The 15141-nt window shown below is 37.7% G+C and overlaps 1 protein-coding gene and 1 long non-coding RNA gene across 2 annotated transcripts in view; one reads left to right on the forward strand and one right to left on the reverse strand.

Moving 5' to 3' along the window:
* Positions 1-299: 299 nt before the first annotated feature.
* LOC129432354 (uncharacterized) lies at positions 300-1344 on the reverse strand. Its single transcript, XM_073853268.1, has 3 exons — positions 1191-1344; positions 793-1093; positions 300-722 (listed from the first exon to the last, which is right to left on the reverse strand). The coding sequence occupies exons 1-3, from the start codon at positions 1232-1234 to the stop codon at positions 402-404; spliced, it is 666 nt and encodes a 221-aa protein (XP_073709369.1). The 5' UTR covers positions 1235-1344; the 3' UTR covers positions 300-401.
* Positions 1345-6356: 5012 nt separating this feature from the next.
* The window catches only part of LOC129434221 (uncharacterized), a 125297-nt gene continuing 116512 nt past the window's right edge, over positions 6357-15141 (forward strand). The window contains exon 1 of the long non-coding RNA XR_012357646.1: positions 6357-6610. This is a non-coding gene — a long non-coding RNA (uncharacterized lncRNA). The remainder of the gene's footprint in view (positions 6611-15141) is intronic.

Below are 15141 nucleotides of genomic sequence, written 5' to 3' on the forward strand. Positions count from 1 at the left end.
TTTTTAGGTAAAAGTCGGTATTTAGTTTGACCTCTCTTGGCACTTTTTTTCTGATTGAAAATACTGCATACAAATTTCCTTTATTTTCTGGTTGTCTTCTAATAAGAGAAATAATTATAAATGTTCAATATACCACTGCAAAAACAACAAATGGAACTTTTTAGAGATGAGGAAAGTATGTCATTTATTATAATATATGGACATTACACATGTATGGTTTTGAAATAGTTAAAAAAAATCCCATGGAATATAAATTAAATATATTATATTTGCTATATAATTATATATAATATTTGGGAAATAATTGCACTTTTTATTAAGTGTGGTTTTTAAAAAAAATTACATAGAACCATCACAGTACTGCTTTTTACTGTACTACACATAAACCAACAATCAAACATTTAAGATGTAAAAAAGAAATCATGCTCATGTTGCATCTGTGTACGAAATACAGTATTAGCCTTTATCACTTTCTCGGGTGTGTTGAGATAAGTGTTCAGCAGAGCTTTGTAATGCTTCTCAGGGTGACCGTTCACATTCTCCATTCTCCAGTTGTAGTAGGCATTGGTTGGAGGTATTTTGAGATTATTTGCCAGCCACAGCCAGAGTCTAGCGCAGGGCAGAAGACCAACAGCAAAATATAATGGATCTCCTGCCGTCAATTTTTTGTAAAACGACAGATACTTCTCCATAGCTGGAGTTTGCTGGATGGAGGGTTCGCCCTGCAGAAATGAGAGTCAATTGAATTCCATCTTCAATGCATTTAAAATGAAAACTGAAAGTTTCTCTTACCTTGAAAAAGTACTGCTTGAGCATGTAGTCTGCAAAGCTTTTGTAACTTGAATATCTTTTATTCATGAAGTCCCTGAGTTCAGGCTGGGATACTTTTGCGCTCATTTTCTTTAACATCTTGGTCACTTTGAGAAGATAGTTGATGTCCTGTATGGTGAAGTTGACGTATCGCTCTGCCTGCAGGCTACCATTCTCCATTTGTCTCAGGAAGTCCACATCGAGTGTCTTAATGGCAATGTCTTTATTCTTCTCCCACAGATATTCATACACATCATCCACAGAGCTGATGGCCAGACTGTAACTAGAGGGAAAGCAAAATGTTTATTGTGACACCACTGAATTTTCAAGAAATATTTTTATGATCAACAACATTTTTAATATTGTAGATCAGGACTTACCTGAAACATATGAAACACAGAGCAAAAACTGCAGTAGTCTTCATGTTTCCTGGATCTTTAGATGTTATACTGTAGATGCTGGATTTAATCCATGCACTATAGTTTCTGTATTAAACTAGTCCTTTTATAGTGACAGTTTATTAGCCAATACAAAATTGCACATTAAGCACATGAGCATCAATGACAACATCGGCAATCTAAGTTTCTAAATGTTCAGTAAATTTCCATTCCTGAAACCCAAATTTAGGAAACCGAGGACTCATGATAAATCATGCAACTTACACTGTAAAAAATTATGTGTACATTTTTTACACATTGTTTGTGTCATGCCATTTAAGGCGTTATTTCATGTTAAAATAAGAAAAGGGACAACACAAGTTGTGTTAAAAACAGTGACGGGAGTAAAGGGTTTCAAAGTTGCAGACAGGACATTTCTGATTTAACATCGCAGGACTGTGGTGAGCGGCACAATAAATAATAACACAGAAGGTGTTAGTTAGTATAGTGTAGTATGTAATTCATTACCGCTAAAAGTAGTGGAATTACAGTAATGGAATTACTTTGTAACCCGTTACTCCGTAACTGTTTTTAACACAACTTGTGTTTTCCCTTTAATTTATTTTAACATGAAATATCGCCTTAAATGGCATGACACACACAATGTGTAAAAAATTAACACACCATTTTTTGCAGTGTACTTGTGGTAACACGTGTTGTTCTTGTTTTTTCTTTCAACAGTAATAATATAGAAATCATTTTATTCTATCTGTCCATCCATCTATTTGTTTTTCTCCCTGTTGTAATGGGCATTTCTCTAACAATTACTCAAACTTTATATCTTACCACATCATGTTATTTCCTTCTTAGGATAAATTGCTTCATTGTTGGGTTCATTGAGGTTAAAAACACATCCGCTGTAATATTGAAAAACAGTTTTTATCTTTCATTTTTATTATTACTTCTTCTTCTCTTTTTTGTAGGATTTCCTGTAAGCATCAATGATTATTGAGAACTAGACAGTCATTTACAGTGCCCTCCACAATTGTTGGCGCCCCTGTTTGGTGTGTGGTCGTGGACTTCTAAAAATTCTCCTTTTTATTTAAACAACATAGAACCCAAATGCAAAAAAAGAAAAAAATCCAACCTTTGATTTAAGTACAATACTTTGGTGGTAAAGAATTTTAAAAAAAACTTTAAATCATGCGTTCCACAATTATTGACACCCCTAACAATTCCTATGAAAAATAATTTTAAAAAAGTTTTAAATATATTTTTCTGTAGTTGCTAAAGTTGGTCAGGGTATCTAGGAAGTTATAATTAGTAATTCATGACTTCCTGTTTCCCTGGAGTATAAATATGACGTGACAAAGAGGTCTAATTCTCTTACCCATTTGTCATCATGGCAAAGACAATAGAACACACCATTCAAGTAAGGCAGATGTGTGTCGACCTTCATAAGTCAGGCAATGGCTACAAGAAAATAGCCACCAAAGTCTCCATAACAATTATCAGAACCTCTATGCCAACAAGCTGTTTGGGAGGCATGCACGGAAAAAGCCTTTTCTCACAAACGTAAACATCTGGAGTTTGCTAAGCGGTACTGGAACTTCAACAGGGATCATGTGCTTTGGTCAGATGAGACTAAGATTGAGCTTTTTGGCAACAAACACTCACTAAGTGGGTCTGGCGTAAAACAAAAGATGAGTATGCCGAAAAGCACCTCATGCCCACCGTGAAGTATGGTGGAGGATCTGTGATGCTGTGGGCCTGTTTCTCTTCCAAAGGCCCTCAGAACCTTGTTAGGGTGCATGGCATTATGAATGCTTTGAACTATCAGGACATTTTAAATAAAAACCTGAGGGCCTCTGCCAGAAAGCTGAAGATGGGTCGTCATTGGGGCTTTCAGCAGGATAATGATCCAAAATATGTGGCAAAATCTTCACAAAAATGGTTCAGCAGTAACAAACTCAAGGTCCTCCCATGGCCATCTCAGTCCCCAGACCTCAACCCAATCGAAAACCTCTCTCTGTGTTCTCCAATCTTGTGAAATGTTATAGGAGGAGATTAAGTGCTGTCATGTTGGCAAAAGGGAGTTGTACAAAGTATTAATATCAGGGGCCAATAATTGTGGAACGCATAATTTCAAGTTTTTTTTTTCTAAATGTGTAAATTCTTTACCACCAAAGTAATGTACTTAAATCAAAGGTTGGATTTTTGTCTTTTTTTGCATTTGGGTTCTATGTTGTTTAAATAAAAAGGAGAATTTTTAGAAGTCCTCCACCACATATTAAACAGGGGTGCCAATAATTGTGGAGGGCACTGTACGTTGTGGTCTAACAAATCCTCAATAAAGTGCAAGCCGGGATTCATTAAAAACAAAAATACAAACAATCCAAACAAAATCAGGTTTTTCGAGACCAGACAAAAGCCTATTCTGATTATATACTTAAAATATATATTTTTTGAATATTAAATATTAAGTGCATGCTTTAAAATAATGGAACTTAAAATGGTTATCAGCAGCAGTGATGCTATATTAGAACCATTTTTAGTTCTCCAAAGAGACTTTCAGTCAATATATCTTACAACTTACCTTTTAATAGCATGAACAACATTTCTTACTACAAATATCCTGTTTTGTGCAACAGAAAGTTTCTGTATATGTTAAAGATTCTTTATGCAACCAAAGAACCTTTCATAAACATTTATTTTGAATGAGAAAAATCACTTTGAGGAAAATGTTAATTTGGGTGAGTTATTAGCTTTTACAAATAAGTTTAATTTTTTAACTAGTACTTTTATCTTTTATAATTCTGTACATCAGATCATAAGAATTTTTACTCCACTCATTTTTTAAGTATTGTTGCATTACCATTGCATCAAACACTGTTCCTGTAGCTCAGCTTGTAGGGTAATGGTACAAAGTTGTAGGTTTAATTCCAGGTAACACATACAGTACATACTGATTTAATATATACCCCTTTAAGTTGCTTTGGATAAAAATGGCTGCCAGGGGGCGTATTACAGAAACTTTCTATCTTAGGTCTTAACTTAAGATATGATGTGTTAAGTTAAGATTTTTCACAAATTCATATTACAGAAGCAAATCTTAAATTGATTTAGGATTCTCATCTTATCTCACCAAATCTTATCTCATCTCTAGTTAGAAAATCCCAAATCGCTTAATCATGTTCGGCTATCAACTGTCATGTCTGTTACCAAGCAACCAGCAATGCGTGAGCTGCTGCTACAGTAAACAAAAGAATTGTCCTTTTAATTTCAATGGGCCAGAAAAATACATTTTATTAAATTCATAGTAATCATAGTCTGTGTTTTTTGTATTAGTGTTTTAGCACATCATCTATCAGTTACCATTCAATTTAAACATTTAGCAAATTTGACTTACAAAAATTATTCTTCCTAAGTGCTAGGATACTATTGTACATTTCAACATTTGATAGAGACATGACAAGAAATAGATGCTGAGTCAAGTGTGTACTGTATTCACTATAATCCCATCAAGTGTTCACGGATAAGATAACTGTTTTTTAATAATGAGGGATGACAGAAATTGAAAGATCGCTCTAGTGAGAAACATTGTGATTATGTGAATGTGTAAAGGTAAAAAACATTCAAAGAGTAATCCAAAAACAAACATTGATGTTTTTCATCCTCCACTTTGCTAAAAATGTAATGTCATTCTCCCGCAGCTCTATCATAATGTGATTGTTTCAGCTGGCTCTCATTAAAGTTTTAAGTTAGGACACCTGTGAGGTTACCCTAAAGTTAAGACCGTTTTTAGGATGTTTTGTCAAGTTAGGATGCTTCTGTAATATCACTTTCCTATCTGCAGTTAAGATAAGATAATGCATTTAGGAACATCATTCTGTAATAGCTTTTGTCTTAAATGAGGTCCTAACTGAAATTACCGTGGTTACCAAACAGTTAAGATAAGATTTTAAAGTTAGGACTTTTCTGTAATACGCCCCCAGATGCACAAATGTAAATGTAATTTAACTGACAGTTGTCTTTAACAGAAAATATTTTCTCCTGCTTTATGAGATACACATTTTATTTGCATCATTGCAAAACCTTTCTTACATGCAACTATTGAAATAAAAGAATTTTCCCCATCTTCTCAAATGAGGATATTACAAAATAATTCTTAAAATGACAACAGCAATTTGAAAAGTGCATAGCAATTAGTTTCATTATGATAACTAAGTACTTTACAATACAAAAAAATCCATTATTTCATTATTCATTGTCCAGACGGGTTAAATTAACCCAGAAAATGTTCACAGTTCACCCAACAATGGGTTAGATACAGCATTTTGGGTTAAACAACCCAGCATAGGTTAAATTATAACCCAATGGGTTGTGTTTGCCTCTTTTTGACCCAAGCATTTTTATAGTGTTTGCTTAGTTACAATTAGTAAATGCGCAATATAGTTTTCGACATTTTTTAATCTTTCAGACTTGATGTTTCCCTTCTGTGTGCAATCAGTGTACTTTATTTTGATTGGTTGATCAGCCCGAAAATTAACCGTGGTTTTAATACAGTTAAAACCAAAAAATCCATGGTTACTGTAATAAAACCATGGTAACCACAAAATAACAAAAAAAAAACTTAGTTAAACCATGGTTTTACTAATAGCAATCAATACACCAAAAACATGGTTACTACACTTTTACCACAATAAAACCATGGTTAATTTTTGCAAGGGAGGGACCAATTCAAGTTCAACCCAGTATGGTTTTGCTACGGTTTCTGGGTTGACCAACATGTTTCCTGGAATCGATGTGCAACAGGAGCTGTTTCTCATACTTCCCCTACTGAAAAATCCAGCTAAAACCAGCATAAGCTGGTGAGCTGGTTTTAGCTGGTTTTACTGGTGTAGCAAGCTGGTCTAGCTGTGTTTTGGTCACTATTTAAGCTCGTCTAGCTGGACTTAGATGGTCTGGCTGGAAGACCAGCTGACCCACCAGCTTGACCAGCTGTGCCAGGCTGGGAGGACCATCTTACACCAGCTATTGACACCTCAAATGAGCTAAAACCGGATATCAGCTTATACTGGTCTTAGCTGGAATTTTCAGTAGGGTCCTTCAGAGGCTAGGCGAGGCTCCTCTTTAGCATTCGGAAAACACGTAAATGGAACAGGCTACACAGCAAAATCACCAGTGTTAAATTTTCAGGGATGGTGTTAAATACACAGTGTTGATGCTGTTTTAACACTATCTGGTAATAAAATAACACTGCCATTGCTAGGCCAGTGTTATATCCACGACAGTGTCAGTGTAAAACAAGGGTGTTACCAGATTTCACACTGAGCTGTGTAAATCAAGCCACGCCTCCACTAAACATTTCCTGTCAGGGATTTTACCGCCATTTTCTTTCAAAGGAGGACTGAAGAGAGCAGGTAAATCTCATATAGGGTGACCAGAAGTCCCGAAAAATTCGGGACAGTCCCGAAATCTAAGCTGCTGTCCCGAATCCCGAATCCTGCTCTAATTGTCCCGAAAATTATCCTGAAGCTGGGGCTGGACACACCAAAGCTTTTATGCCTGCAGCCGGCGCATGTTTTCAATTGATTATAATGGAAACTCTGCGTTTTTCAAATAAGCAAGCAGCTAGCGGGGTTTTTCCGCTCTGAAATCCGGCGCTCGGGGTTCAAAAATATTAAACTTTGAGTGAAACGCTCCGTCCGCTCGTCAATGTCAGTTTTCACAGGGCCGTCCAATTACAGTGGAGGAGGGGCGGGACATTACCACAGCAACCAACCGGCTCACAGCTGAAGTATCACAGCCAGCTACCAAAGCGCTCGGTTGAAAAACAGCTGGCATTCGGCGTCCTCAAGGCTTTTTCAGCCGCGTGTAAAAGTTTTGGTGTGTCCAGCCCCTCTTAATCATAAAGACAATAGGACCTTTTTGTCGCCTTTTTGTTTTATAGAGTAGATCGAAAGTTGCAGCAGAGGACAGTTGAAAGTGCTGGCAGTGACAGTCAGTCGCCTGAAGGAGTCAGGTTGGTGGCGAGGCACTCACTGTGTTAAAAAAAAGACTTCTATACGTATTATATAAATGTATGTACTTATATTAATAAAAATATGATTGGTTCAGTAACTTCAGTTTAAAATTCATTATCTTTTATTATTAAGTAAAATAAAGAAAACTATGAAGCATAGGTACTTATAATTAGGGGTCAAGCCCCGAAGGGGCGTAGAACCCTATTGTTATTGTTAGTTTTCTTATTATTAGGGGTCAAGCCCCGAAGGGGCGTAGAACCCTATTGTTATTGTTAGTTTTCTTATTAGGGGTCAAGCCCCGAAGGGGCGTAGAACCCTATTGTATTTGTTAGTTTTCTTTTTATAATAATTATTAGGGGTCAAGCCCCGAAGGGGCGAAGACCCCTATTGTATCCGTTAGTTTTCTTTTTATAATAATAATAATTATTAGGGGTCAAGCCCCGAAGGGGCGAAGACCCCTATTGTATTTGTTAGTTTTCTTTTTAGGGGTCAAGCCCCGAAGGGGCGTAGAACCCTATTGTTATTGTTAGTTTTCTTATTATTATTATTATTATATATTATTCTTCTTCTTGTTCTTCCGCCATTAAAGTCAATGGCAGCCCATAGAACCGTACATAGGAAAGTTATGAAATTTGGCACACATGTAGAGGACGGTCTTAGAAGTTACTATAGCAACATTGGTGTGTCTGACTCAAACCCTCTAGCGCCACCAACAGTCCAAAAATCCACTTATGTTCATGCTCATAACTTCTGACCCGTGAGTCCTAGAAACTAAATTCCTGTTTCTTCTGAATCCTTGGCTCATGATGATTCAATTGCATACGTTGATGTCATTTGTGTCATGCAAATCTTTCCGCCATTTTGATTTTTCCGTAAAACCTACTTTTCCGAACTCCTCCTAGACCGTCCGTCCGATTTGCATGTCCTTTGGTATATAGCATCTAGAGACACCCCAGACAAAAAGTTATCAAAAGCTTTTTGATAGAACAATGCGTTCTCGTATAAATTGACAACATATATGGCGGCGAGCACGCCAAAACGGACGTGAGGCCATATCTTCGCAAAACTTTATTGTATCGACACGAAACTTGGTATATGTCATTACAGTCATGACCTGAGGGTGCCTGCAACGTTTCGTCACAGTGCCACCTAGTGGTCACGAGATTCGAAAAATGCATATTTTCGCTTATAACTACTTCAAACTTGAGTCTAAAATCATGAAGGTGGTCTTGTTAGATTCCTTGAGGCATGCAGAGTCAAACGATACCAAACGGTTTTCGGTCGGCCATTTTGGGTGTCGGCCATTTTGAATTTTCTCATTAAGTTCAGTATTTCACAAACCGAATGGCGTATGGTTACGAAATTTGGCATGGTTCATGGGTGACATGTTCTGAGCGCACCTATAAATCTTTAGGACGGCGCCACCTAGTGGTCAGGATATGTAAATAAATTGTTTAAAATCTTTATATCATTTGATTAAATTGCCACACTGACATAAGACTTCACTCTATTGATTCCTTGGCTCATGCCGAGTCCGACTGTACCAAATATGTCTGAGTCAAACGTACTTCCTGTCGGCCATTTTGAATTATATTGAACACCTACTTTTTCGAACTCCTCCTAGAGCGCTCGTGTGATTGGCTTGATTTTTGGTATGCATCATCTAGAGACACTCTAGACAAAAAGTTATCAAAAGCTTTTTGGTAGACCTATTCGTTGTCGTATCACGCATCAAAGAATGTGAGGGCGAGCACGCCAAAATGTGTTTGAGCCTGTATCTTCGCAAAACTTTTGCGTATTAATATGAGACTTGGTATATGTCATAACAGTGATGACCTGAGGGTGCATGCACCATTTCATCACACTGCCCCCTACTGGTCACGAGATATAAAAAATGTCTATTTTTGCTTATAACTACTGCAAACTTGAATGTAAAATTATGAGAGTGGTCTTGTTAGATTTCGTGAGGCATGCCGAGTCAAACGATACCAAATGGTTTTTGGTCGGCCATTTTGTGTGTCGGCCATTTTGAATTTTTCTTTAAGTTCAAGTATTTCAGAAACGCAATTACGTATTGTTATGAAACTTGGTATGGTTCATCAGCAACATGTTCTGGGAGGACTTGTAAACTTTCCGGTGCCCCCTAGTGGTCAAGAGATTTGAAGCTATATCTCTGCATCTCTTTATCGTATTTACACCAAATTTGGTGGGTGTCATCACAATCAAGACCTGAGTCACAATTTATTTTTTGGTCAGTGCCCCCTAGTGGTCAAGTTATTTAAGGCTATATCTCTGCATCTCTTTATTGTATTTACACCAAATTTGGTGGGTGTCATCACAATCAAGACCTGAGTCACAATTTATTTTTTGGTCAGTGCCCCCTAGTGGTCAAGTCATTTAAGGCTATATCTCTGCATCTCTTTATTGTATTTACACCAAATTTGGTGGGTGTCATCACAATCAAGACCTGAGTCATAATTTATTATTTGGTCAGTGCCCCCTAGTGGTCAAGTCATTTAAGGCTATATCTCCGTATCGCTTTATTGTATTTACACTAAATTTGGTATGTGTCATCACAGTCAAGACCTGAGGCACCATCTATTGTTTCGGCAAAGCGCCACCTAGTGGTCTCAAGATACAAAAAATTGCTATTTTTTCATAAAACTAATGCAAACTTAGATCTTAAATTATGACAGTCATCACGTATGAATCATTTTTTGCCATGTTTGGCTTGACCCCGGTATCGCTTTGTTATTGTTAGTTTTCTTATTATTAGGGGTCAAGCCACGAAGTGGCGTAGACACCTATTGTATCTGTTAGTTTTCTTATTATTATTCTTCTTCCTTCTTCCTCCATTGAAGTCAATGGCAGCCCATAGAACCGTACGTAGGAAAGTTATGTAATTTGGCACACATGTAGAGGACAGTCTAAGAAGTTACTATAGCAACATTGGTTGTCTGACTCAAACCCTCTAGCGCCACCAACAGTCCAAAAATCCACTTATGTTCATGCTTATAACTTCTGGCCCGTGAGTCCTAGAAACTAAATTCTTGTTTCCTCTGAATCCTTGGCTCATGATGATTCAATTGCACACATTGATGTCATTTGTGTCATGCACATCTTTCCGCCATTTTGAATTTTTCGTAAAACCTACTTTTTCGAACTCCTCCTAGACCGTTTGTCCGATTTGCATGTCCTTTGGTATGTAGCATCTAGAGACACCCAAGACAAAAAGTTATCAAAAGCTTTTTGATAGACCAATGCGTTCTCATATAAATTGACAACATATATGGCGGCGAGCACGCCAAAACGGACGTGAGGCCGTATCTTCGCAAAACTTTATTGTATCGACACGAAACTTGGTATATGTCATAACAGTCATGACCTGAGGGTGCCTGCAACGTTTCGTCACAGCGCCACCTAGTGGTCACGAGATTCGAAAAATGCCTATTTTCGCTTATAACTACTTCAAACTTGAGTCTAAAATCATGAAGGAGGTCTTGTTAGATTCCTTGAGGCATGCCGAGTCAAACGATACCAAACCGTTTTCGGTCGGACATTTTGGGTGTCGGCCATTTTGAATTTTCTCATTAAGTTCAGTATTTCACAAACCAAATGGCGTATCGCTACGAAATTTGGCATGGTTCATCGGTGACATGTTCTGAGCGCACCTATAAATCTTTAGGACGGCGCCACCTAGTGGTCAGGATATGTAAATAAATTGTTTAAAATCTTTATATCATTTGATTAAATTGCCACTATGACATAAGACTTCACTCAATTGATTCCTTGGCTCATGCTGAGTCCGACGGTATAAAATATGTCTGAGTCAAACCTACTTCCTGTCGGCCATTTTGAATTATATTGAACACCTACTTTTTCGAACTCCTCCTAGAGCGCTCGTGTGATTGGCTTGATTTTTGGTATGCATCATCTAGAGACACTCTAGACAAAAAGTTATCAAAAGCTTTTCGGTAGACCTATCCGTTGTCGTATAACGCATCAAAGAATGCGAGGGCGAGCACGCCAAAATGTGTTTGAGCCTGTATCTTCGCAAAACTTTTGCGTATTAATATGAGACTTGGTATATGTCATAACAGTGATGACCTGAGGGTGCATGCACCATTTCGTCACACTGCCCCCTACTGGTCACGAGATATAAAAAATGTCTATTTTTGCTTATAACTACTGCAAATTTGAATGTAAAATTATGAGACTGGTCTTGTTAGATTTCGTGAGGCATGCAGAGTCAAACGATACCACATGGTTTTTGGTCGGCCATTTTGTGTGTCGGCCATTTTGAATTTTTCTTTAAGTTCAAGTATTTCAGAAACGCAACTGTGTATTGTTATGAAACTTGGTATGGTTCATTACCTACATGTTCTGGGAGGACTTGTAAACTTTTCGGTGCCCCCTAGTGGTCAAGAGATTTGAAGCTATATCTCTGCATCTCTTTATCGTATTTACACCAAATTTGGTGGGTGTCATCACAATCAAGACCTGAGTCACAATTTATTTTTTGGTCAGTGCCCCCTAGTGGTCAAGTCATTTAAGGCTATATTTCTGCATCTCTTTATTGTATTTACACCAAATTTGGTGGGTGTCATCACAATCAAGACCTGAGTCACAATTTATTGTTTGGTTAGTGGCCCCTAGTGGTCAAGTCATTTAAGGCTATATCTCTGCATCTCTTTATTGTATTTACACCAAATTTGGTGGGTGTCATCACAATCAAGACCTGAGTCACAATTTATTGTTTGGTTAGTGCCCCCTAGTGGTCAAGTCATTTAAGGCTATATCTCTGTATTGCTTTATCGTATTTACACTAAATTTGGTATGTGTCATCACAGTCATGACCTGAGGCACCATCTATTGTTTCTGCACCGTGCCACCTAGTGGTCTCAAGATACAAAAAATTGCTATTTTTTCATAAAACTAATGCAAACTTAGATCTTAAATCATGACAGTCATCACGTATGAATAATTTTTTGCCATGTTTGGCTTGACCCCGGTATCGCTGCTTGCAGCTATATTTATAATAATTATTAGGGGTCAAGCCCAGAATGGGCGAAGACCCCTATTGTATCTGTTAGTTTTCTTATTATAATTATTAGTTATTCTTCTTCCGTTTCTTCTTCCGCCATTGCGGTCTATGGCAGCCCATAGAACCGTACGTAGGAAAGTTATGAAATTTGGCACACTGATAAAGGACAGTCCAATGTGTCTCCACAGCAAATTTGGAGTCTCTATCTCCAACCCTCTAGCGCCACCAACAGTCCAAAGTTGCACTTACGTTTTCACTTATAACTTCTGACTCGTAAGTCCTAGAAACGAATTTCTTGATTCTTCTGATTCCTTGGCTCAAGCCGATTCGACTGGACCCTATGACATCATTTTCCGTCATGAAAATTTTTCCGCCATTTTGAATTATTCGTAAAACCTACTTTTGCGAACTCGTCCTAGAGCTTTTGCCCGATTGCCAAGAAAATCGGTATGTAGCATCTACAGACACTCACGGCAAAAAGTTATCAAAAGAATTTTGATAAACCAATCCATTGTCGTATAGCGCGTCAACGAATTTTAGGTAGAGCGCAAAAAAACAGATTTTAGGCTGTATCTTCGCCAAACTTAGGCCTATTGACACAAAACTTGGTAATTGAGATGCCAGTCAGGAACTGAGTGTGCATGCACCGTTTCGTCGCAGCGCCACCTAGTGGTCAGACTTATGCTTTACATGCCTATAACTTTGGACATGATCGACGTTTTTTCACGGGCCTTGTTTCATTGAAGTCCTGAATAATTGCCGAGTCCAACGATACCAAACATGCCAGATTTCGCCTTACGGTTAACCCTGCGCAGCAAAACAGCACTTAAAAAACACATGCGAATATCTCCGCGAGCGTAATTCCGATCGACTCGAAAACACCATAGGAAGAAACTAACCTTACCTTCTGAACAAAAAGTTCTATTGGTGTTATATTAAAATTTTCATCAGAAATGGCCGAAAAATGCAAAAAACGAAAAATTACCTTTACATTTTGTATTTTTTACACATAAATGGTTATAACTTCGCAACGAAAAGAGATTTTTTCACCATATTTGATACGCTGATGTATGACCACAGTATGAGGCCACACAAAAAAAATTGTATGCTTCCACCACTAGATGGCGTTATAATTGAACAAAACCTGTGATATCAAGCCAATCCTATGGTCATACAACTGTTTCTTCACTAAACTAAAGTGTATAGTCATTAAACTAGCTAGATACAACACAGTTATGATTTGAGGTTGCATGCATAATTTTGTCAGTGTGCCACCTAGTAGTTTTGAGATAGAAAATGGTAATTTTTGCCTAAAACTACTGCAACAACACATCTAAAACCATAAGTCATCATGAATTTTTCATTTCATGGCTTGGATTATAATCACTGGTGGATGTCAATTTACTCTCTAGCAACCAATGAGAATACCTTATCAACCGTTTTTGCAAGAGCTATATCTCTGCATCAGATTATCGTAGAGACATGGGGATGGGCTCTTTTGACTCATTAACACCACTGTAACATTTTGTAAGCTGAGTATTACCACTGCAAGCACCACTCACATTTCCTTCAGTGTTTTAGTTATCAATGCTAGTTGAGAAGAGAGGGGGAGATTTCACTAAATGAGAACACAGCTGTTTTGCTGATAACTGTTATATTGTTTTGTCTGAAATCAAAAGATGTTCCTAGGTTTTTTAAACTGCTCATCCGAACTCAACTTTACTTTCTTCTGTGCCCTTTTTGGCTTGACCCCGGTAATTGCTGCTTGCAGCTATATTTATTATTAGTTATTCTTCTTCCGCCATTGCGGTCTATGGCAGCCCATAGAACCGTACGTAGGAAAGTTATGAAATTTGGCACACTGATAAAGGACAGTCCAATGTGTCCCCACAGCAAATTTGGAGTCTCTATCTCTAACTCGCTAGCGCCACCAACAGTCCAAAGTTGCACTTATGTTTTTGCTTATAACTTCTGATCCGTAAGTCCTAGAAACAAAATTCTTGTTTCATCTGATTCCTTGGCTAAATACGATTCGATTAGACCCTATGACATCATTTTCCGTCATGAAAATTTTTCCGCCATTTTGAATTATTTGTAAAACCTACTTTTGCGAACTCGTCCTAGAGTTTGTACCCGATTGCCACGAAAATTGGTATGTAGCATCTAGAGACCCTCACGGCAAAAAGTTATTAAAAGAATTTTGATAAACCAATCCGTTGTCGTATGGCGCGTCAACAAATTTTACATAGAACGCAAAAAAACAGATTTTAGGCTGTATCTTTGCCAAACTTAGACCTATTGACACAAAACTTGGTACGTGATATGCCAGTCAAGAACTGAGGGTGCATGCACAGTTTCGTTGCAGCGCCACCTAGTGGCCAGACGAATGTATTATACGCCTTTAACTTTGGCTGTGAATGACGTATTTTCACGGGACTTGATTCCTTGGAGTTTTGAATAGTTGCCGAGTCCAACGATACCAAACATGCCAGGATTCGTCTTACGGTTAGCCCTGTGCATCAAAATAGCGCTTAAAAAACATGCGCGAATATCTCCGCGAGCATTATTCCGATCGACTCAAAAACACCATAGGAAGAAACTAACCTAACCTTCTGAACAAAAAGTTCTATTGGCGTTATATTAAAATTTTCATCAGAAATGGCCGAAAATTGCAAAAAACGAAAAATTACCTTCAAATTTTTTGTTTTTTACACATAAATGGTTGTAACTTTGTAACGAAAATATATTTTTTCACCAGATTTGATACGCTGATGCATGAGCACATTCTGAGGCTACACAAAAAAATTGTATGCTTTCACCACTAGATGGCCTTATAATTGAACAAAACCTTTGATAACAAGCCAGTCCTATGGTCATACAACTG

Source organism: Misgurnus anguillicaudatus, chromosome 1 (genome assembly GCF_027580225.2).
Source record: "Misgurnus anguillicaudatus chromosome 1, ASM2758022v2, whole genome shotgun sequence".
Classification (NCBI taxonomy): Eukaryota; Metazoa; Chordata; class Actinopteri; order Cypriniformes; family Cobitidae; genus Misgurnus; species Misgurnus anguillicaudatus.